We start from the raw sequence: 23,440 nt of genomic DNA, 5'->3' as shown, positions 1-23,440 counted from the left end.
AGAAGAAATGAGCCCTCACTCCCCAATGAGAATAGCAGATGGCCAAATCAGATTATCTAGTAACAGTGTTTCAGCTGACTCTGTACAACATCACCCAATGCAGAAAGCCATTCAAAGCTAACCATTGCTCCATCACCTACTAGCTGTGTGGCCTTGAACAAGTTACTTAACCTCTGGGTCTGTTTTCTCATCTGTAAAATGAGTTCATTTACATGTATTCATGTGAGTTCATACTTTACATGGACATACAAGAATAGTTGACACCTAGTCAGTACCTCAAGCAATGTTGCTATAGCCACTCTAGTAGTACCAATAGCAATGATACTTTATGATTATCTTCTAGATAAAGGCATCACTAGGCTGGTCTTGTGTCTGGGCCTAGTATCAAGAGGAGAAAAGCAGAAATCTTTCTTCGAGGGTTGGGGACCAGCTAGCCAAGCAGGAAGCCCCTGAGGCTATCGGAGCACTGACTGTCAGGCAGGTGACAGGTTCTCTTTCCCCTGCCATATTTCTGGCTCCTTTGCAAGAGTTTCAGCACAGGATAAAATTAGCTCTTCCTTCATTTGAATTATGCTTTCATCATCTGTTCAATTTTTTATTGAAGATAAGAGCCATCTGGATCAACCAATAGTGCAGATATTTATTTACTGCAACAAGCAGTATATTCCTAGCAGGTCAGCTCTCTGATTGCTGTCATTTGGGTGATATTACATGAAATAAACAGGCAGTTGAAGCACATGCTAGGTGTTTGTCTATGAAGTAAAAGGAATGCATTTTTATTTCTCAATATTTCTCTTACGAGAATTTTAGAGATCATACGGCTTTTGACTCAGACATAATTTTGTGTATAAGATCTGTGTGACTACATGCTAATAATATATATGCATGGATTAATCTGTCCATGTTTAGCAAGATAAGAACTTGTTAGAAATGACTAGAGGAATTTAGATGTAGTGGCACACATCTTTAATCCTATTTACTCAGGAGGTAAAGGTAAGAGGATAAAGATCCAAGGCTACTTGGAAAAAAATGGAAACTCAATTTTTAAAATAAATTTAGCCAGGCACTGGTAGCTCATGCCTGTAATCCTAGTTACTGAGGAGGCTGAAATCTGAGGATCATTATCAATATTCAAAACCAGCCTGGGGAGGAAAGTCTATAAGACTCTTAGTGCCAATTAACCATTTAAAAAACAAGTGGAGCTGTGGCTAAAAGTGATAGAGTTCTGGCCTTGAACAAGAAAGCTCAGGGACTGACAGCTGCCTGGTCCTGAATTCAAGCCCCATGATCAACAATAATAGGTAAGTAAATAAGTGTCAGTGAAGTAGGGCATGGCCAAAGAGGTAGAGTCCTTGCCTAGCAAGTCCAAGACCCTGAGTTCATTCCCTGCTACCACTGAAAGAAATGGAAGTGGGAAGGGCAAGAAGTTTGGTCAAACTTAGGAGATGGACATGCTACTCCCACAGAAGAGCAAGTGAGATACTTTGGTTTTAGCTGACCTGTGGGTTCATCAGGACATGCATGGAATAGTGGTTGATGGATCCCCAGGGATCCAAAGCCAGGTCATTCTTTCCAGTAGATAAGATTGACAAGAGAAAAAAACACCTGTGAGGACCCTGACAATGTCTCTGTCCCTCCTCATCACAAGAAGCCCCCAAGGAAAGCTTAGAACTCTTCCCTGTGAGTTTACTGACTGCTTTGTTCCTTCAAAATTCTTGCCCAAACTTCCTCTCTCATTTCCAGTTCCCATTACCATTTTGCCACCATCCTCCCTCTCAAAACGGATAAATGTCATAGACACAAACCTGATTTTGACAGATTATACTGTAAAATAAAATATTTGCCCTGAAGTGTTTCCTTAAGTAGGGATTTGGTTTCAGGTCTTCTATTTCTATTTGTGGAATAGATTTATTCACTCATCAAATATTCATCCAGTGCTTACTTCTGTGTCAAGCACGAGGCTGGTTATTAAGTAACTGGGATAAACAAGACCAATGTGGTCATTGCTTTTATGAAGCTTATGGCTCATGTTTGAGATTGATGTTAATCAAATAAACAAACAAATGTTCTATTATTACAATTTAGATTTTTTGTTCTAGTCCTGGGGCTTGAAATCAAGGCCTGGGCATTTTTCCTGAACATTTTTACTGAAGATTAGCACTCTACCCATTGAGCCATAGCTCTACTTATCACTAAAAATTATAAGTACCAGGAGGAAATAAAAACAGGATAGTGTTGAAGAGAGAATAGTATCTACTTAAGAGTGGGGTTCTCTGGAGGAACATTCATGAGTTCTGAAGGAAGGAAAAGAACCCACTGCATGAGCAGCTGGGAGACAAGCCTTCAGAGCAGCAGCAAAGTCAAGAGTGATGTCCTAGTACAGAGCATGAATGTGGTGCATTTGAAGAACTGAACAGAGAACAGGGTGGGTGGTGAACAGAGGATGAATGGAGGTGAAGCTGGGGAGGATGATAGTTGCAGGCCAGAGTGTGCATACACACATAGGCTATGTTAATAATGTAGGATTTTAATCTAAAAAAGTGGACATTGTTGGAAGTTCTAAATAAGGAATGATATAATCTAATTGCTGTCTCAAAAAAGATAGTAAGTGCTATGTGGAAATTCACCAGAGATGAGTCTAGAAGCCAAGAGAGGTGTGGTTATGGGAGTAGTCCACATGAGAAATGGAAGTGAGCCAGGCCAAGCCTGTGTGTAGGTTAACAAGGCTGGGGAAGGTGGGGGCACAGGGTAGGACACTTTACTGAGCAGCATTGCAACTCAGTTTTGAAACTGATCTTTGCAACAGTCTCCTCAAGGGCTTATGAAAGATGTCCATACTATAACTATGGACATACTATAACTGTAACATGTCCTTACTATAAACTATGATTATCTTTGATCATCTTACACTGGTTGCATCCTCCCAGAGAGAGGACTTGAACTGTAGTAGCAAAGGTTGACACAATCCACCACAGATGTAAAGGAAAGACTTACAGGTGCATTGTACCTCTGAAATTAGGGAAAGGACCATGGATGGCTCTACTCGAATGAGGAAATAAAGCAAAGAGTATAGACTGGGATTAGGAAAGAAAAAAATTCTATTTTTGACTTGTGATATTAAGATGCCAATAAATTCCCTAAGACAAGATACCAAGAAACAAGGACTGGGACGAGTGGTAAAGCACCTACCTAGAAAGCATAGGTACTGAGTGTGAGCCCCAGAATTGCAAAAAAAAAAAAAAAAAAAAAAAAAAAAGTAATAATATTTCCCATCTTCAGATGACATTAAGTGCTCTTCTGTGTTTTGCATTGTTATTCACAGAATGGAGACCCAGTTCAACGCCCAAAAGAGATAGAGACAAGGAGGGAGGGAAGGAAGGAAGGAGGGAGGGAGGGAAGGAGGAATGAAGGAGGGAAGGAGAAGGAGAGGAAAGGAGAGAGGGAAGGGGCAAAGGAGGAAAGGAGAAAAGAAAGGAGGGAGGGAAGGAGGGAAGGAGAGAGGGAGAGATGGAAGGAGAGAGGAACGGAGGGAGGGAAGGGGAGAAAGTGGAAAGGAAGGAAGGAGGAAAGAAAGGAGGGCAGGAAGGAGGGAAGAAAGGAGGGAGGGAAGGAGGGAGGGACGAAATGAGGGAGGGAGGGAGGAGGAGGGAGAAGGTGAGAGACGAAGGGAGCAAGAGAAAGAGACAGAAAGAGAGAGAGAAATACCAGCATAGTATGGCACATAGGTCTGGTACAAGCTCTATAGGTCTGGTACAAGCTCAACAGAAACATTTGGGAGTACTGCATAAAAGCTATGTGAATAAGAATACCTAGAAAGAGATTATGGAGAAAACACATTGCCAAAGACCAAGTCTTAAAGTGGATCCAAGTCCTAATGTAGTCAAAGACAGGAGGAGGAACTTGTATAGTAGACTGAAAAGGAACTGGCAGACAGGTGAGGTGAGCAGAATGGGGCATCAGGAAGCAAAGAGTCCATCTTGTTTCTGAAAGTCACTTGGCAGTATGAAATTGTGATGAAATAAATTATTAAGATGAATAGAGAGCCGTCCTCAGGATTTGGGATCTGACCACATAAAGATCATGGACCTTGACAGGAGCAGTTTCACTGAGGTGGGGGTGGGAAGCTGAGAGAGGACAGACCAAGAAAGCCAGTTAGGGGAAGCCTTTTTCTTTTTGGTGTCAACCATTGGGCCTGGAGACCTTACTTGGATAAAGATGTGGCCAATTCTGTCTTTCTGCGATGCTTCTCTGCTATTTCTGATTTTAGTTACAATGCCTCAGATAAAAAAAGATACTGTGGGTCACATCTTCCTCAGCCACAGCTTCATAAATAAACATGAGCACACAAGGTAGCCACTGCCCAGATGCAAGAAGGAAAGAAAAGCAGGCCAGCAGGCAGAAAAAGCAAACAAAAATGATCCGAAGCAGTAAGAAACAAATATGGCTAATTCTTCTGTTCATTTGGGTTTCAATATTTCATAACTACCAATTAAAATATTAGAGAAGGTATTCTCTCCCCGATTCATGTCACCTTGAGGAGGTAGGGAACAGAGTGAGGTGGGCAAAGAGGCTTCATGGAGAAGAGGCCCTTCACGCCTGCAGAACTCTGCAGAACTGTGCTGTGTAGGTGCCATACCACTAATGTTGATCTAGAGAGTCCCTTTGCACAAAAATTAGAAATACTATACCAAACACAAACTCATCTCTTAAGTCCTTTTATTTTATGATAGAGTTAATTTTGATTTTGGGTTAATGTTGTTAAGAATCAGTGACTTAGGGCATTTGGCTTTTAGTTTCTCCCACTGTTGAGCATTTAGTGATCTATAAACAAGTGCTTGAGGAATCTTTTTCATAATAAGAGGAATCCCTTTGTACTATTCAAATTTTGCCACTTTAATTATTACATAGAGAATCACAGAAGGTAGACAAGAGTAGACAGAAAGAAAAGCGTATCTCCCTGTATCTCTGAAATAATCTGAGGCCAACTGATGAGGGTCTTCTATATTGGTGGTTTAATTGTTTTCATATTCCTGGATGGGATCTCTTCAATTCAATACTAGACATACAGTAAAAAAGATGATCCAAAAAAAATGCTAGATATCCTATTCAATAGTGGGATCCATATTGTGTGCTTTGGTCCTATTTGCAAGGAAACAGCTTTGACCATTTTTCTCAATAAGTAAAAATTTACCCCTGGCTAGCCCATTTTTGTAATCTTCGTCATTATTGAACTTCTCTCTACTTCAATTCTTCCTTCAGGAAATAGTGTGAATAATGTCTGCCTTTTCCCTGTGTCTCAGAAATAATTTAAGGCCAGCTAATTTACTCCACCATACATGATGTAATGATGGAGAGAAGAGCTGTTCAAACATGAAATACCATTACCATGGTCCAAATCCGAGATTACCATTGCGTAAGATATAGTTAGGAGTTTTGAGAACCAAGTGTATGGTCTGTCTGTTTTATTGGGATTTGAACTCAAGGCCTTATCCTTGTGAGGCAAGTATTCTACCACTTAAGACATGCTCTCACTTCCAGAGAGCCTTCTTAACTTCTTGACTTCAGGTAGGATCTTCCTGTATTGTTGGAGTTATCACTGCCTATCATGTGTTAATTTGATTTTTAGTTCTACCATAGCCAAAAGTAGCCAAGGTCTTATTTTTGCAAATCAATTTGCATTGATTTGAGAATATCTTTGAGATGACTAAGAATACTTATGTAAAGCAGAACCACATCTGGGAATCATATCACATCACATAACTTCTTGCACTTGCTGAAAAACTTTACATGCATGGGTGATTGTTAACATGGTGGGTTCCACAGGAGCTCAATCCATGAGTGGACTTCCACAGAGCACAGAGAAAAAAATGACTGAACTGTGTAAAAATCATTTAGAACTTCCCGTTGGCTCAGTGCTTTTACTTTAGAAAGTACTTGATTCACATCTACTAGGTTGAACATTTTATCCCCATTTTATAAAAGAAGAATTTGAGACTCAGGAAAATCTAGTGATTGACCTAAAATCACATTGCAGGTGAGAGTGCAGCTCAAATCGTAGAGTCCCTGTCTAGCAAGCATGCATCCTTGAGTCCAAACCTTAGCACTTCCAAAATCTCATCGCTGATTAAATGTTAGAGGCATGATTAGATTTAGGCTTTTTTATGCCTTTCTAGGATTTTTTTACTCACTATGTCAAAGTGACTATGGGCATCAGTCTATGGAGAGAAGGAAATAACATTGTGTCCAAATAGCCCATTCGAATATTTTTACATCAGAGAAACTTTTTATAAGTTGGTATTCTCAAGATGACCAGTATAACTGGGAAAACCTGATCCGTTGTACTTTTCCTCTCATTATCTCTTTATTAATCAGGAACAAAGGTACCACATAAGAATCCTCAGCTGCAAAACATCCATGGACATTAGTGGGCTGGATACACATAAGGATTCCTGAGAGTCCCTGACACACGTTACAGAGGCAGAGAATTGAGTCCTAGGCAGTCAGGCTAGTGTGTGGAGCTGAATCTCTTAGCTAGTGAGGAGGCTCCCCAGCCACCCAGAATTCAAATATGAATATTGTTTCTTTTCCCCCCACTATTGACCATATGTCACTTCCTAAGAGGAAAAACTGCATTCTGGAATGGCAATACAAAACTTGAGTATTTCAAAAGGTCAGGAAACATATTCATCACAAATGTCAAGTGTTCCCTGTCTTACATTCCCCTGCTTTACTGTTGCCTTAATGGCCAGAAACTCATGGTAGGAACTAACTCATTTCAGATTTCTAACATGTCTGTTCTTCAACTTGGCTTCTGATAAACAATTTCTCTAAGGAAAAAAGTCATTTCTCATTTATATCATTCTGTTTTATGTGTGTTTTGATGCTGTAAATTGTTTTAAATCCTTTTTGGAAGTAGACAGTTTAAATTCTAAACAAATGTTGAAGCTAGACTTCCTAGAAAGAATCATTTATCTTAGTCCAGAGGCCTTCCATGTTAGAATTTTAAGAAGTAAAGACCATGATTTTTTTTTAAGGCGAGAATGATAGTTTTTAGATTAATTTATCCAAATTCTTATATAGTGGCCCGTAGCTGAGAATTAGGCTTGAGTGACACCTACTGGTGAAGGAAGTCACTCGCAACTACTAGGCAGAGAGGACTCCGTAGTGTTTCCCAGATCTTGGCTCTCAATCATCTTCAAAGATCGCATGGATGTGGGTGAAAAATAAAATAAAATAGAGAAACATATGGGGTTTTTCTTGCTGTGATCTCCCAGCCTGGTCCCTGGGCAATCTATATTTTTCATAACCACCCTGAGTGATCCCAGTGTGTTTTAAGAGTTCGAACCCAAGGACTCAAGTCCTGCCAAACCGCACAGCTCTTGGGGAGCTGTCAGACCTGATGACACCCCTGAAGTCAGACTGGGTGTCCTGGGGAAGGGACAAGGCCTGGGCTTTGCTCAGAGCTCCCGGGTTGCACCAGTGGGAGTCAGGGTGATGGGTGGGGTGGAGGGGAGGGGAAGAACACTCCCCAGGGGTGGGCAGTCTACCTCCCAGGGCAAAGAGGGTGGGCGTGGCCGGCCACTACCTGGTCCCCGGGAGGTGGCTGGCCGTGGGGGACCTGTGTGGCGGGGCTTCCTGACGCCGGTGCTTTGGTGTCCACAGACGAACCCAGCGCCTGGAGTGGTCCCGCTGCCGCCTCCCCAGGCCTGCCGGAAGTAGGCGTCTCCCTGGAAGACATCCTCGCTCCATTCTCTCCATCACATCCAGCCCCACCCTCCGACCCTTCCCACCAGATAAGCCCAGACCCAGCTTGGGATATCAAAAGGGAACACGACCACGTTAGGAAACCAAAGGAGCTTTCGGCCTGCGGCCAGAAGAAGCAGCGCCTCGGGGAGCAGGGGGAGCGTTCGGCGAGTCCGCAGCGGGCCGCGCGGCCGAGGCTCGAGGAGGCGCCCGGCGGCCAGGGGCGGCCCGAGGCCGGCAGGCCCGCCTCGGAGGCCAGGGCGCCGCCGGGGCCGGCGGTGGAGGGGACGCGGGCGGGCGGGAAGGAAGGGCCCCGCGCTGCATCCGGCCCGGAGCTCGGCCGCCACCGCGATGGCCCCGGGGCTGCGATTGCGGGCCTGGGCGGCAGCGGCGCCGAGCGGTCCGGAGTGCGCGCAGGACCCCGGCCGGGCCAGCGGCCCCCGGGGGTCGCCCCAGCACGCAAAGCCGCCGTGGCGCCGGGGCCCTGGAAGGTGCCGGGTTCCGACAAGCTGCCGGGCGTCCTCAAGCCGGGCGCCTCGGCCGCCAGATGAGCCCGCCGGGGCCTCGGGTCTCCGGCCCCGCCAAGCCCGCCACGACGCGGGCCGTTCTTCTTAGGTTCCGTCTCACCGGCGTTTTAATTTATTTTCCACTGTCACACGCATAGATCCACGAGGCACCAAGGCCTGGGAGCACCGACGTGAGGTCCCCACGTGTCAGGAGAGCCTGGGCGGCCTGGCGTCCACGCGCAACAGACCTAAACTGATCCTAAAGCCCCCCGAGTCCACGGTGGGGGCTTTGCAGCTATGGAAGAACCAAAATAACGTGAAGAACATCACAGAGAGACAGTGCAGTGTAGCTTTAGTACAAAAGAAAGAAACAAATGATCATTTTATCTTCCCTCTACCCCCCAACCCCCCACTGCATGAGGGGTTTGTCCAAACCCTTATATCAAGAAACTGGACAAGTTAAGAGCAATCACAAACTGGAATATCGCCTTAAAAAAATAATAAATCAAACTGCACGGAGCAAGCTGAAACTGAGACAAGATTATATCTTTTAATTGATCTGAAGCGTTGTAAATAAATTGTTCTTGACATATCTAGACAGGGGTTAAAGGGTTTCTTTGAAACATGCAGAACTGTTCGTCCATGATGTTTCCATGGCTCACCTTTGGCGTCCATCACCCGTCTACGCAGCACCATTAGTTCCCTGCCCACTGCGGGAGTTCGAAATCTAGTGAATTCATTGGTGTGATGCCATTTTTTATTGCCATTTCTGTGATCAGATCATGTTTCTGTACATTTTCAGTGGTAGGGGGAAAAAAGTTTAAAAACTTGTATCCTAGGGAACAGTTTGCCGTAAGTCCGAATTTTGCAGGTTAGCTCATAGATCTGAATCAATTTTCCTCTAAAATACGAATTTTACAATTGAAAGACCACAGTCTATTTAATCAAGATTGGCAACGCTGCAGGTCCTTTATGAAAAGGCTTTCATATTGTCCCAGGCCAGAAGACATAGACAGCTTCTTTGTCAACAAGACTATATTATCATAACTTATGTTATTGTCATGTCTTAAATTCTCTCCAGTACTCCATTTGCACTTTGACAGAGCGAAATATTTTTCCTATACTTCTCAGATTAGAAGGAATCTCTAATATGAAAAAAATCACTATTGTAGCTAATTTATTTTCATTAAAGAATGTGTCCTTTTAGCGTTTCTTTCTGCTATCTTTCTTTCCTTGTTTTTTTTTTCATTTGGTTTGTTTTTGCATTGCAGTCTTTGCTAGTTTTATTTTTTAATTAGTACTCTCTCTAGTTGTTCTTATCTTCATGAATCTATAATTGAGTCCAAGGCTTCCTTTCCTTCCCTGCTCTTTTAGTATTTCTTTGTGAAATACTAGCATCAATGAATTATCCATTGGTGCTTGCACATATTGAAAAGCAAAATGTATCAAGTCAATTTTTCTTTAATATGCTCTGTATAAATGAAGATTTCATCCTTCCCAAATTCTGCCCCTTGTAGAAGTTTTGATGCCAGGATGACTCACCTCTCCGTACCTGTTACATGAGAAAAAAGGAAGACCAAGTGGATTACATGAGATCACACATAATCAATCACCTCCCTAGTTGGCCTCTCTCCCTTGTTTCGTGACTGCCGAAACCTGGGCACTATAGTTCAATTTCCATTAGGCACAGAAGTAGCTTAGTTGTGTGAGGAGAGAATATGGTCAAAAGCCTTATATGAAAGGTCTTGCAGCTTATAAAAGCAAATTTAAAAAAAAAAGAAATCCATTCATCATAAACAAAAGCACAAACACATGTAGCAGTTTATAATACATTTGGTTTAATCTTGATTAGTCTTTCTCCCCTGGACTAGAAATCCAGTATAGTTTGCAATTAATTTATTGAATCTGGTTTTGAACAATGCTTCTGTAGTGTAGCTGCACGTCCTGGTACTGTATCCTCCGACCTTTATTTTCCATGTGTTACAAAAGGAAAAAAAAGTTGAGATTACGCTTGCATAAACTTAATTTGCACAGTTCACAGCTACTACTCGTGCAGCAATTGCTTTATGCGGCTGTAATCCATAACCTGTGAAGTCAGCACATTATCTAAATCTCATTCCAAATAATATTTCTGTGTAGTGTTAGCTGTGAATTTACCCTGTACAGCTGTATCTCTATAAATATAATTCCATGTATTAATAGTCACAGAAAGACTGTAAGTGAGCAACTATTTTTATGAAACGCACCACTATGGATAAATTAACTTTTACAGAAATCTTGTTTACTGTATGATATTCTAAAACACTGTCAAATAAAATATATATCCAAAAAGCTTTTCTTTTTCCAACTATATCAGCTGTGTGTTAATTTGAAATAGATAACTCTGGGGGTCTAGCTTTTAAAAGTTGCAGTTTTCAGAGATTTTTTTTAAAGTATAACTTTAATGCCCTAAGTAGGATTTCTTTGAAACTTACTACTGAACTTTTTTTTTCAGCCCAAGTAAAACTCAGTTTTCTCAAAGACAGTCCAGTGAATACTGGTGTGTCTGCTTACTGCATCATGAATAATATGATTGACACTGTTCCTTTTCACGAAAAAATAGCATTAATTGACACTAAATTCTATCACTTTCTTTGTAATTCCAAAACTTTTTCATGTGAAATCGCAAGAAGTTCATGCAGAAGCCAGTGTTCAGTGAGCAGTAGTGAATTACTGAGTACAGAGCCTTAGTCCTGTCATGACTTTTCATGCTTATGTACAAAAAGACTTGAAATTCTCAAACTGTCCCTCTTTTACTCCAATACTATATTTTTAATTAAAGAGGCCATGAATCACTTTTAGAAAAAGGAAGAAGTGACATGAAGTATGAAATCCAACACAAGATACTTTAAACAAAAGTTAAGGTACTTGTCCTTACAAATATATATAGTTTTTAATAAAGTGATCTAAAAATGGCCCAGTACAAGTAGAAAAGGCAGAAGTCCTATGAAAGATTATAGTTAACAACGTGCAAATATTAATAATACATAGTAATTACCATTTAAGAATTATAAAGACATCAAATGAGATGATAAGAAATCAAAGACCATAAGGTACTCTGAGGACAGGAACAAGGCAGAAACTAGAGTAAGAAAACAAGCCACCTGGCCAGCAAAGAGACCTTATCATGAATTCAAGGGCCTCCAAGGGCAAGAAGGGGAAAAAAATCTAGACAAGTGAAGGAAGCCAGATGAGGTCTGGGCGAGGACACATTGTCCCTCCTCTAAAGCTCCTCTTTTTTTTTTTTTTTCTTTTTTTTTTTTTGCCAGTCCTGGGGCTTGGACTCAGGGCCTGAGCACTGTCCCTGGCTTCCTTTTTGCTCAAGGCTAGCACTCTGCCACTTGAGCCACAGCGCCACTTCTGGCCGTTTTCTGTATATGTTGTGCTGGGGAATCGAACCCAGGGCCTCATGTATACGAGGCAGGCACTCTTGCCATTAGGCCATATCCCCAGCCCCTAAAGCTCCTCTTTTAAGGCTTGCAAGGAATCATCATCCAGATTCTCAAGAGAAGAAAACAATTGGCTGTGTGAAATGCTTTTAAATTTTGACATGGTTAATTTATTTATTTGAAGAATTGGACAAGAGCACACCAACATCACCATGACCAACCATTTACAAGCCAAATCTAGCCCTGAGCCCACCAATTTTCAGCTGCTGTCTTGGAACAGCTTGCTTGCATTGGAATCTGATTTCCTTTCCATTCTAGACTGTGTGGATCCTGAGGGTGTGGAACCTGTGGCTCCTGAGGTAGACAGGCCTTTAGATATGGCATGCTAAACAGTACGTTTAGGTCAGGCTTAGAAAGGGCCTGCTATTCCTGTGGGTTTGCCCAGAAGTTCAACCAACTCCTGCTTGCTTAGAATTTGACCCTTATTTGGACTCTGTATTATTTTTAATGATTTTTTATTGTTCTGAAAAGGTGATATACACAGAGGTTGCAGTTATGTACGTCAGATAAAGAATACATTTTGGGGGACTATGTCACCTCTTCCCTTGCTCTCTCCCAGATTTTCCCTCCCATCCCTGCACACAAGTTGTATAGTTCATGTTCAACACAATATCTAATATCACTGTTGCATTTGTTCACCCTTTGTCCCACTATTTCTGTGTCCCCCTCTTTTATACTCCCAAAGACAGAAAAACAAGACCGGAAGTGAGAGTATGGCCCAATGGGTAGAGTGCCTGTCTAGCAAGCTGGAGGCCCTCAGTTCAAGGCCCATTACCACCAAAAAAGAAAACAAATAAACAAACCAACAAGACCAAAGAAAAGAAAAATAACCTCTTGTTTCCATTTCCTGGAGTTCATTTTGGTAAATATTATTTTATAAGATCACATACACATAGGTATTGTGCCTTTGTGTACCTCACCTAAGAATATCCTCCTTCAGTCTCACTTTGTGTGAATGCCTAGAGACCTGTTTTAAAACATCCAATATGTTCACTTGATGTATAGGTACGTTCTAGCAACCACAAATGAAGGAAACCATGCAGCCTATATGTACTCTACTCTTAATATGTTTTCCCCAAATTGTATCAGCTTGGTGCTTCCTAAAGTTGAATCTTCTTCACTTTATTATAAACTCATCACTCTGAGAATTTGGATTAAACAAAGATTTCTTTCTCAGATACTGTAGTGCCAGGCAGGATACCTATAAAATCACAAGAGTGTTCTTCAAGTCTTAAAATAGCAAAGGTACTGTGTCTAATGATAAATTCTTCATCACATCCAGTCATGCAGAGCCCCAATTAAACATGTAGAGGTTATGATTATGATTAGGATGGTAATAATAGCTGTGGTGGTAAGCATTTGTGTATAAACAATTGAGTAATACCCTAGAATTAAATCAAGCTCTCGCTGGGCCTTCAGGAGTATATCATCTGGTGATATACTCAACTCGATATCATCAACTCGGTGATCATAGACTTTATGGAAGTTCAAGTTCATTCCATAATCGCTGGGAGAGGCTAACTGCTAGCTACCAGTGAGCTCAGAATCTCTAGGGGCTCTATGGGTGTGAGGGGCTCTTTCTTCTGGGAGTGGAAGAACTATCTCTTGGAGAATGACTTCATCCACAAGAACCCAGGACTCTATGACACAACAAGATGACCACTGATCTCTTCTAAGTGGAAGGTAAATTTCCTCAAAACCAAATAAGTTCAGCCATCCATATGAAAGGACCTGAAAACTGTTCTGTGATTTTGGTCTTAGGTAAGCCATCTTCACAGGGAAGAATACACGTGCCTGCAGGTATAGAGAGTTTCTTTAAGGTTCACAGGAGGGAAAGAGTATACAAAACCCATCTCCAAACTTCAGTTTCCACTTTTATGCATTTTAAACTTGTTTGCAGCTCTCTACTCCCACCTCCCCTATGTAAGAGTCCTTTACATTTAAAAAAAAAAAAATCCTGTTCTGTGTCTTGAATTTTTCATTGATTTCCTACTTCCAGGTATAAAAGCCTCTGGAGAGTTAAGTGAAGATGAAGAAAGCAGCCCTCTGGAGGAGAACCAGGATTACAAAGAGAGCATTAGAAAGGAATGCTTAAGTGGACAAGGCCTTCCTTCATCCGTAGGCCTTTCTTTCTATCTAAGAACCAGTGCTGACATTTATTTTGATTTTAAAATAAAGTTGGACTTTTTCTTGACTGGATATGTGATTTGTCTTTTGATCTGGCTAGACCACCAAGTCTGGCTTTAATACCAAACTACATTGTATGGCAGGAAATTTTTCATAATTTAAATGTGTCAGATCTGCAATTATAAGGTTCAAGTGCAAGAAGAAATACCTCCTTTGCAATATTTAAATTTTATGATTAAAAATACAAATATCAATTTAAAAGTGCAATGTGATCTAGTGGTTTATATAACAATTTTAGGGACTAGGTGGGCTAATTTTAAAAAGCATTCACAAAGGCAAACCTTCATTTAGTATAATAAAATGTTTTAAAGAGTTGAGTGCTTATTATACATAAAACATACAAGGCAATCAGAACACAAACAACCCCTACAGTTAAATTGCCTATAAGCTATAGAAATCTAGAACAACAAATAGGTGACAGAATGTCATCTAGGTGACAGGAAGACTAGAAGTAAACATTGATATGGTCTTAAAGGTAGAGAAAGAGCAAAGAGAAAGGGATAAAACCTTCATTTGTGGGCTGGTATAGAAAGTTGGGAAAAGAAAGGAGTATTTGGAAAGATTGAACACTGAAGGGCATGGACTCCTAGGAAGGAGAGAATCCCAACACACATGGAGTAACCCCAGCACACATGGAATGACCCCAGCTCACATGGAGTGACCACTGGCATCCACATACACAATGCTGTCACTTGAGATCAGGAGTATGACTTGAATATCTATTTCGATTATTGAGGCTCAGGAGGACCATTAGTGAAGTTCAGGACACCCAGTAAATAAGAAGGGAGGCAATCACCGTCAGCTCAAAGGAGCATCTTAAGTGGGTGGTTAGTGGTTCTTAGTCTAGAGAGGTGTTCTCTCACTTTCAGCCTGAAGGAGTGCAGCTGTTCAAAGAATATGGAAATTGACTATGGAGGCACAGGCAGGGAGTGAGGAACCAAGAGACCCAGAAGGTGATGGAGGAAGGGAAGTAACTCAGGCCACCCACCGGGGAAAAGAAAAAGAGAGAGAGAGAGAGATGTAAAAGAAGGAAACATTCTGCTACTGTCATAAAAACTAGAACACAGATGTATAGAAACACTGGGGAGAAGAGGAGATTGGTTAAGGAGTCCATATCCTATGCCTGGCATCTCTTTTCACTTAGTGGAAATCTGCTTAAAGTTGTAGTATGTAGAGGTGACACTACAACTGTGAAAAAGATGACAAGGGTCTCTTAGGAATCTCGAACAAAACAAACACAAATGAGAGAGAGATAAAAGAAAGACTGAGGATCTTTCTGAAGCTTACAGTTGGTAGACCTAGAATTCAAGTGCAAGTCTGTCTTAAACCAAAGCTTGGTATTAATGAGTGCTCAGTAAACTCAGTTCAACTCCAGCCTTAGAAAGAGAGCACATTCAAGGTAAGCTTGGGTTGCATATTGGGACTATGTCCAAGATAACAGGAGAAGTGGGAGAAGAGAAGGAGGAGGAGGAAGAGGAAGAGGAGGGAGATGAGAAAGTGGAGGAGCAAGAAAAAGAGGAGAGGAGAGGAAAGGAAACACAAAATGAACTAATGACAACTCTAACAATATCTTTAAATATCCTTTGTAAGACAAAGAAAGATTGCTGACCCATTCTTCAGAGGACATGTCCTGGGCAATCCGAATGCACTCACAGAGATGATAGTATGCAGAGTGCTTCTGTCACTGAAAGCAAAGACTGAGAAAGTCTTAAAATCCCAATACTACCAGGAAAGAAATGAGCCAATTCACTTCTCTTGTCCTTAACAAGATAATAAAACAAGTACTTCAACTATAACAGGCATGAAGCAAAGAGAGAGGTTCACAGAAAGAGTGCTTCAAAATAAACATTGCTGTGCACTACAGGGAGAAAACCCTGCGTGTGCCATTGCAGGAGATGTTAGTCCCAGACTGTCCCTCTTCACTGTCAGACTCCTGCCACTGCTCTAGTCCTTCTCCCCAGAGCATGAGCCACAGCAAGGCTCTGTGCCTTTTAAAGAGAGAAAGAGTGCTCATAAGACTCAGGGACATATCTCCCAACTATTTCTGAATTAACCTCAAAATGCCTGGGTTCTTGCCTTTTTATTTTTTGTTTATGTGTTAGTACTGGAGCTTGAATTCAAGGCCTAAGCACACTATTCCTCAGCTTTTTCATTCAAGGCTGATGCCCTTCCACTTGAGCCATGCCTCCAATTTTAGCTTTTTTGCTGGTTAATTGGAGATAAGAGTCTCACAGATATTCCTGCTTGGGCTGGCTTTGAACCTCAATCCTCAGATCTCAGGCTCTTGAGGAGTTAGGATTACAGGTACTCACAGGCAGGAGTCACTCACACCTGACTGGATTCTTGCTTCTTGAACTGGATTTCCAACTCCTGGTTGAGCCTCATGGTGCCTCTAAGCAAGATAAAATGACCAAAGAAAGCAGTGCCCGTATAAAGGCTGAGACTCTCCAAGTATGTACTAATGTATGACCATATGGACACACAGGCTCCCACAGGGACATATAAACCCAAAAGACGAGGATGCATACTTCCAAGGATTCCAAGGATTTCACATCTGTGACAAAGAAAATATGTACCAAAAAGTACTGAGAAACATGTGGATGCCTCACTCAGGCTCATGTGTGTCCATCACCCCGGACTCACAAGCAGAGACATACTGAGCTTGGCACAGAGTCAATATCTGACAGGACTATGTACTGCTCCTGGGGTTATTATCATTCATCTAGAGGCATAGAGACATTCTTGGAGGTACTCACTCTGAAACTCTTGTTCAATAAATGTGAGTAAGAGCCATGTGCCAGGCTGGAAGTCCATCACTGAAAGTGATGGGCAGAAGGCAGTACCCTGGTCACGGTGGCCAGTTCTATAGTGAAGTTCAGGGCTTTGCAGAAGGAAGGGATCCACAACAGCAGTTTCACCAGGTACCTAGAAGCAGATCTAGAAAGCTTCTTCCAAGGAAAAGAGGACTGTCTAGAAGCCTGAAGATGCCCAGGAGCCACACAGGCACACTCATGGGTACTAGAAAAGAACCCAAGCCTGAGGGAACCAGGTGACTGGTTCAGGTTTGAAAAGTGATCACCATAATCACCATGGTCCAGGAAACCATTCAATCCAGGCAGACTGGATGGTTTGGTCACCTTAGAAGGAATAACACAAGGGTAAGTTGACAAGTCTGAGGACCTGACAGAAACCATCTAAAACCATAGCTCCAGACCCTGAAGGACCTAATGGACTTTGTCTAGGACGACTTGGCCCTCCATTGCAAGGGCAGCAGGAGACTTTGTGGAAGAACTGGATACGGTACAGATTTCTCCAATTAATTGCCAGAAAGCTGGCTCAGGGACAGCATCCAGGCCTTGAGTTCAAACCTCAAGACAGGCACACACACATAAAAAAGTTAATACGTGGACTTGACACCTGGCCAGAGATGTGACACATAGGGAGATACCAGAGTGGAGGCAGGGGATGAGCACCAGGTGGAGCACCACCTGCTCCCTGCCTCTCCTCCTGGGCCCCAATGCCTCTTCTCCTTCCTCTCCAGACTCTCATCTGCAGCTTGAGGACTCTGAACATGCTGACACACACCTCAGTCCTGTGCAATATGTTTGAATAAAGCTGATCCTTTCTAGGAAGGCTCTGGTATCTCCCTATGTGTCACAATTTTGGCAAAAACTCTCCAGGCCAGGTGTCAAGTCTGCATATTAACTTTTTTATGTGTGTGTGCCTGTCTTGATGTTTGAACTCAAGGCCTGGATGCTGTGCCTGGGCCAGCTTTCTGGCAATTATTTGGAGATAAGAATCTCATAGATATTCCTGCCTGGGCTGGCTTTGAACCATGATCCTCAGATCTCAGCCTCCTGAATAGCTAGGATTACAAGTGTGAGTTACCAACACATGGCTCTGACCCACACTCTTACTTGATAGGTTCTCAGCTATTTTCATCAAGCTATATATTGAAAAGCTATTTGTTTCTGGAATTAAAAAAATAAGTGCTCAATAAATATTTGCTGAACATAGTAGTGCCTAAAAGAAACAAAACTTGGTATTCTCTCTAAATCCAATCCATTCTCTTTTGAAGAGGGATGGCTTTCAGCATGATACATGGCTCTGATTAGTCCAATTGGACAGTCTGTGAGTTTCCTCAGGTTTACAGCTGTGTCTACAAAACTCTGGCACAGAGGCCTGATATTATTTGAACACCACTTGAGATGAAAGCTAGCTTCTGGGCCTCATCCAGGTGCTTTATCCAAAATAAACCCAGTAGTTATTTCTGTTGCTCCTGCTCCTGCTCAAGCCCAGCCTCACCCTGGACACCAACTAGGCTTGAACAAACATAGCATGGGTCTTCTTTCATGACTTCAGATCAAGACCAAAGCAACAGTAAAGGCAGGCCTTCTTCCAGCTTTCCCTGCTTAAGCCCAGGGAGAGATTTTCTGCTGATATCCTTGGCTGAGTTCTACGACATTAGGTCCAGCTGGTCAGGGTCCCTCAGATGAACTTAGTCTAAAACTATAAATGTTTTCTGGAAGCATATAAGAGATTTCTGCCAGGTTAGGGGTGGAATTGGCCCAGACTCCCTCTGCTTCTCTGCTACAGTTGCAGCATCTCCAAATTTCTCTCTCTCTCTCTCTCCCTCCTACTGTCTCTCTTTCTCTCTTCCCCCCACCAATCCCCCTTGACTTCTTTCCCAAGCTGCTTTGCTTATGTAAAGCAGGCTCTGGATATAAGCACTTTTTCGCAGGCCAATCCATCCAATCTCTTCCCCATTAACCAATTCCAGGGCTGATACTCACTCACCCACTGATCCTTTGACTGAGAGGTCACCTAAATTCCCTCTGTGACCTCTTGAAACCCCAAAGACTCATGGCCTATTCCTCAATTCCATTTCACTAGAAGAGACACATCAGTCACAACCCTGTGTATCTTCACTCCTTATTTTTAATGAGTCAACAAATATAAAATAAGATTTTTTTCCCTTTATTACTATTATGAAGGAGCTCATGGCAGAGCCGGGCATGGTACACATCTAGAATTCCAGCCATTTGGAAGGTAGAGATTGGAATGCTACTGTTTGAGGTCAGCCTGGTCAAAAAGTTAATGAGATCCTATCCCATCAAATAAACCACACGTGGTGTATGTACCTACAATCACAGTAGTGTGGGAGGCATTAGATAGGAAGATTCTAGTCTGAGGCTGGCCCCAGGGGAAAAAAGTGGGAAACCTGAGATTAAAAAATGTGTTTTTACAAAGAGGGAGAAGTTAACTGCATAGGATGGGGCTTAGTCAGGTTTCAAATATTAGTTACAATCTTTGAAAACGAAAAAAGTCACTTGAGACACACAAATGCATATTAAGGAATGGGGCAGTGGGAGATGATTTTGTTCTGAATCAGCAAACAAAACACTTAAAATAGTTGTCTGAATTATTGTCTTACAACAAATACATTCCTCACTCCACTCTCCCAAATGCTTATTTCTCCCCCAGGTAACAGGTCAAGAGTGCTGGAGGAGCAGCATCTATTTCTCTAGTGACTTAGAGCACCAATTCCTTTCTTTTGCTGTTTTTTCCCTGGAGCCTCATTCTGAAAGTGTAGCCTGATCACCACAGCCCTGGCATCTCCTGGGATCTCATTAAAGACAGGATCCTAGGCCCTACCCCAGATCTGCTGTGTCACAGTCAAGTGTGAAGAAGTACCCATGGCAGACGACCTGCACACAGAACCTTGGAAAGTTCTGCCAGAGACTCCAGGAGTCCACTGCCTCCAAACAGCAGAAGGAGAAAAGGGGGTTATGGAGCAATTGCTGAATGAATGAGTCATTAAATGTGAGGCAGGGAAAATAGACAGACTGGACGTGATGTAGAAAAATGCTGAGTTCCATCGCTTCCAGGGAACCTGTTGGCAGTGTGTGAAAGTGTTCACTGAGAGTCAGAATGACAAGCAAGGAAGCAAGGCTTTATCCACTGCAGGGGAGGCAGTATAAGCTCCCTGTGGGGTAACTGAATGAGGTTTTATTGGGTTTTATAAGGCAGAGTTGTAGACACATGGGTAGGGACTGGAACAGGTGGTCACTGGTGCACTTGGAAGGAGGGTGTCCCTGAATAACTTAGGAAGTATCTTAGCACACTGACCAGATGTGCTTTGGTCTAGAGACATTTCAAAGGTTCTGGGTGCTATGACTGTTCCAAGAATAAAAAAAGTTAATGGCTGCGCCTAAGAAAGAGAAGCAAGGTAAGGAGGGCTCCTGCACAAAACCAGTTACAAAATGGAGTTGAAAGAAAGAGGAACTGTTAGGTAGACAGGGATGAAAAGTGGTGGACATAATACATGGCAGAAAACATGTGTCCTATTATGGTGCTTCTTGTTCCCATAGTGCCTCGGGATCCTCAAATTCTTCTCATAATACTACAAGCTCCTGCTCAAATACTTCATCTACCCATAGTGCTCTGGGTGCCCGTTCAACCACTGAAAAGAACTAGGGCAGTGCATGCACAAGCCATCAAGCAATCAGCACCAAGCCCAAGGGAGAAACTGTGGGGAGCCCTGGACAACAAAAACCACCTTCAGAGCAAACTCCTTTCAGGCCCCACTGTGGATGGGGCCTCTCTCCTTTCCTTTCATTTTCAAATAAACTTACTCTGTTTACTTTCAACACTTTGCTGCCTTTTAATTCTTTAATGGACAAAGAAAACAAATTTGATCACTTACAGAACATCAGAGTTAGGTTAAGTTTGATTGTTGGCTGCACAGAAACCACAGGGTTTGGGGTCATGTCATATGTGATGAGTAAACGAGGAAAAGTTATTCACAAGGTCATTAACCTTTGGTGATCTGGCCTAGAAAGAATGATTACTAACAAGGAAGTCTGCAGGTCTATCCCCAGTGTGCAGATGATCCAATATGAAGCACTTTTTCTAAAGCAAGTGGCAGCCGTACAGCAGCAGACATATTCCTATGGGCAGAAGACAGACAAACAGAGGCCTGTCACAGACAACTCTCAGAGGAAAAGTCCCAAAACCTACATGGTCACTGAGCACAGAAGTCACATTTAAAGGATTGCACAGAGGAGGATGCTTGGTCAAGGTCAGGAGCAGTAAGAAATAATGAGGAAATTAGCATTTCATTAGCATGAGCTGTGTGCCCAACACATTTACATATGTTGTCCTGCTTTATCCTCTTAGCAACCTTGTGTGTTTGTGATATTCTCCCCGCATCTCTAAAACTGCTTTTGTTAAGGTCACACTATCTCATTCCAAGACTTACTGTAAAACTATACCAAGCAGCTCAACCTTAGCACTGTTGACATTTCTGGCCACATCATTCTTTGTTCTAACGTCCTGTCCTGTGCATTACAGTAAGTTTAGTCACATCACTGACCTCTACCTGCCAATTATTGCAACCAAAACTGTATCTACATTGCCTAATAAGTATTCCTGGGGTGGAAAAGAGAGGCTAAGCAAAACTGTCCCCAGGTGAGAACCACTGGGCCACAAGAATCAAGGCAACAAGGTACCGGCAGATGACAGACACATAAATCAATGTCAGAGAATAGACACAAAACAGTATTGGCATCTTATACATGGTCAATTAATTTCAACAAAGCCATAATGGCATCAATGGAGAAGAAGAGTCTTTCCAACAATCTGATAATCATCTGTAAGGAAATTGCATCTTAAATGCAATCTAATATTTAGATTTGGGGAAGGAAAACTGATCATTTATTAACTTCAATATAATTCTAAAACTGTAGTATAATAAAACAAGTATCCTGTCTTCTCACTGTCAGCATCTATCCCCTGTCAGGCAATCGCCGGAGTCACTACTTTCTTTCTCCCATCAAATATACACTTCATTCGAGCTACATTACTCTTCTGGAAATCTTTCCATTTCCCTTTGCTCATTATGCTCTTTCTCTGAATATCACATGACTTCCGCCCCCACGTCCTTTATGGCCTTTGCTCCAATGCCACTTGTTATCAAGTCATCCCTGATCTCTCTCCTCCTTCCCTTTCCCTTATCAATACCCCTTACCTCATTTTTCACTTTATTTTTTCTAACAAAGAAAACTGACCTCTCATACATTTAATTTTGTCTACTTTTTCTTTACATGCACAGAATATAACCTTGTATTTGTTTTTATCACCTTAATATGCCAAAACAGTCCCTGAATATAGTAAGTACACTACACATACTTGCTGATAGGATGGATAAACAGATGAATGGACAAATTATTGGGTGGATGAATGGAAAAAATGACAGAAGGACTGGATGTGAAGTGATTCTCTTATAGACTGAATAACTTGAGTACAAAACAGGAAGTAAGCCATGAGTAGCAACTCTGGCAGAGGCAAGAACAACAGGATGAAACACAAAATTAGGACCCACCCATATTTGCTTATGTGAAACACACTTGAGTCACCAGAGAAGCTGTAAACCACAACACGATGAGCAAACATATCCTCATCTCCCAAAGGGTGATCCACCTCTCTCCTAGGCTGAAACCAGACCTCTTAGTCTTTCTCACTTCCCTACCATTATTTCCTCTGATACACACCTTTCAGGGAGCTTCCTAGTAATCCTTAAGAATCCAAACCACCAATCATCCCCACATCCTCCTCCTGTTGGACTCAGGCTCTGACTGAGGTCCATGCTCAGAAAAAGAGCATCTTTCCCAAGTCTCTCTCTACAAGAGTCAGATGAAATAAACCCTCAGTCTAAGGCTCCCTCCTGCCAGCTTCAGAGTATGAGCTTCAGAGTATGAGCTTGCTGTGCCCCAGAAGATCCCATAAGCTTGCATCCTTGAAAACTGAGCCAACTTACCTGACTATGCCCCTTGGCCTTGCTTGGTTGAGCATCCTTCATCTCTCATCCTCATTCTTACCTCCTTTCAGACATTCCCTTTTTCCATCCCCTTTCCTGAGCTCTTCTGCTGAGCCCTTTGAAAGTTATCAGCAAAATCTCCGTAGACTCAATCTCTTCCCAGAGCTCCCACCACCACCACTACTGCCACCACCACATCCTCCTGCTATAACTGAATCTGGCTTTTCCTTGAGGACCCTGCTTCCCCTGCAGGTGGCCCTTTCTTTCCCACTTCATTTAATGACACAGATGTCTTCCCTGCATCTCATTCTACCTGCACTCCTCCTCAGCACTCCTCCCTCAGACCCCTGGCTAAGACTATAAATTTCGGATCAAACATTTCTTTTGCTGCATCCCATAACTTCTGATGCATTACTTTTTGCTTTTACTTCAAAATAATTGTAAATTTCTCTTGAGTCTTTGCTATGGTCTGAATCTTTGTGCCCCCCTAAACCTATAAGGCAAAAACCTAATCAACAGTGTGATGCTGTTAAGAGGTGGGGCACTTGCTAGCTGATTAAGTCATAGGAGCAGAGCCCTTGTGAATGAGATTCACTGCCTTAATAAAAACAGACACATTAATATCCAGAATATAAAAAGAACTCAAGAAAGAATCAATAATCCAATTAATAAATGTGCAAAGAAGGCAGGACAATGAT

General features: G+C 42.3%; 1 protein-coding gene across 10 annotated transcripts in view; it reads left to right on the top strand.

Moving 5' to 3' along the window:
• Positions 1-9,460, top strand: part of Magi2 (membrane associated guanylate kinase, WW and PDZ domain containing 2) — a 1,248,503-nt gene extending 1,239,043 nt beyond the window's left edge. For 5 of the 10 annotated variants that reach the window (XM_048339896.1, XM_048339895.1, XM_048339899.1 and 2 more), the window contains one exon: positions 7,663-9,460. In XM_048339896.1, the coding sequence (XP_048195853.1) occupies positions 7,663-8,294 (632 nt within the window). In that variant the 3' untranslated portion in view covers positions 8,295-9,460. The remainder of the gene's footprint in view (positions 1-7,662) is intronic. The other 5 variants (XM_048339891.1, XM_048339892.1, XM_048339890.1 and 2 more) reach the window with 1 other exon arrangement.
• Positions 9,461-23,440: the final 13,980 nt, after the last annotated feature.

The sequence above is a fragment of the Perognathus longimembris genome, chromosome 2, assembly GCF_023159225.1.
Source record: "Perognathus longimembris pacificus isolate PPM17 chromosome 2, ASM2315922v1, whole genome shotgun sequence".
NCBI lineage: Eukaryota > Metazoa > Chordata > Mammalia > Rodentia > Heteromyidae > Perognathus > Perognathus longimembris.
Note: the sequence above shows the minus strand (reverse complement) of the source record. Positions and strands in the feature narration are given on the sequence as shown.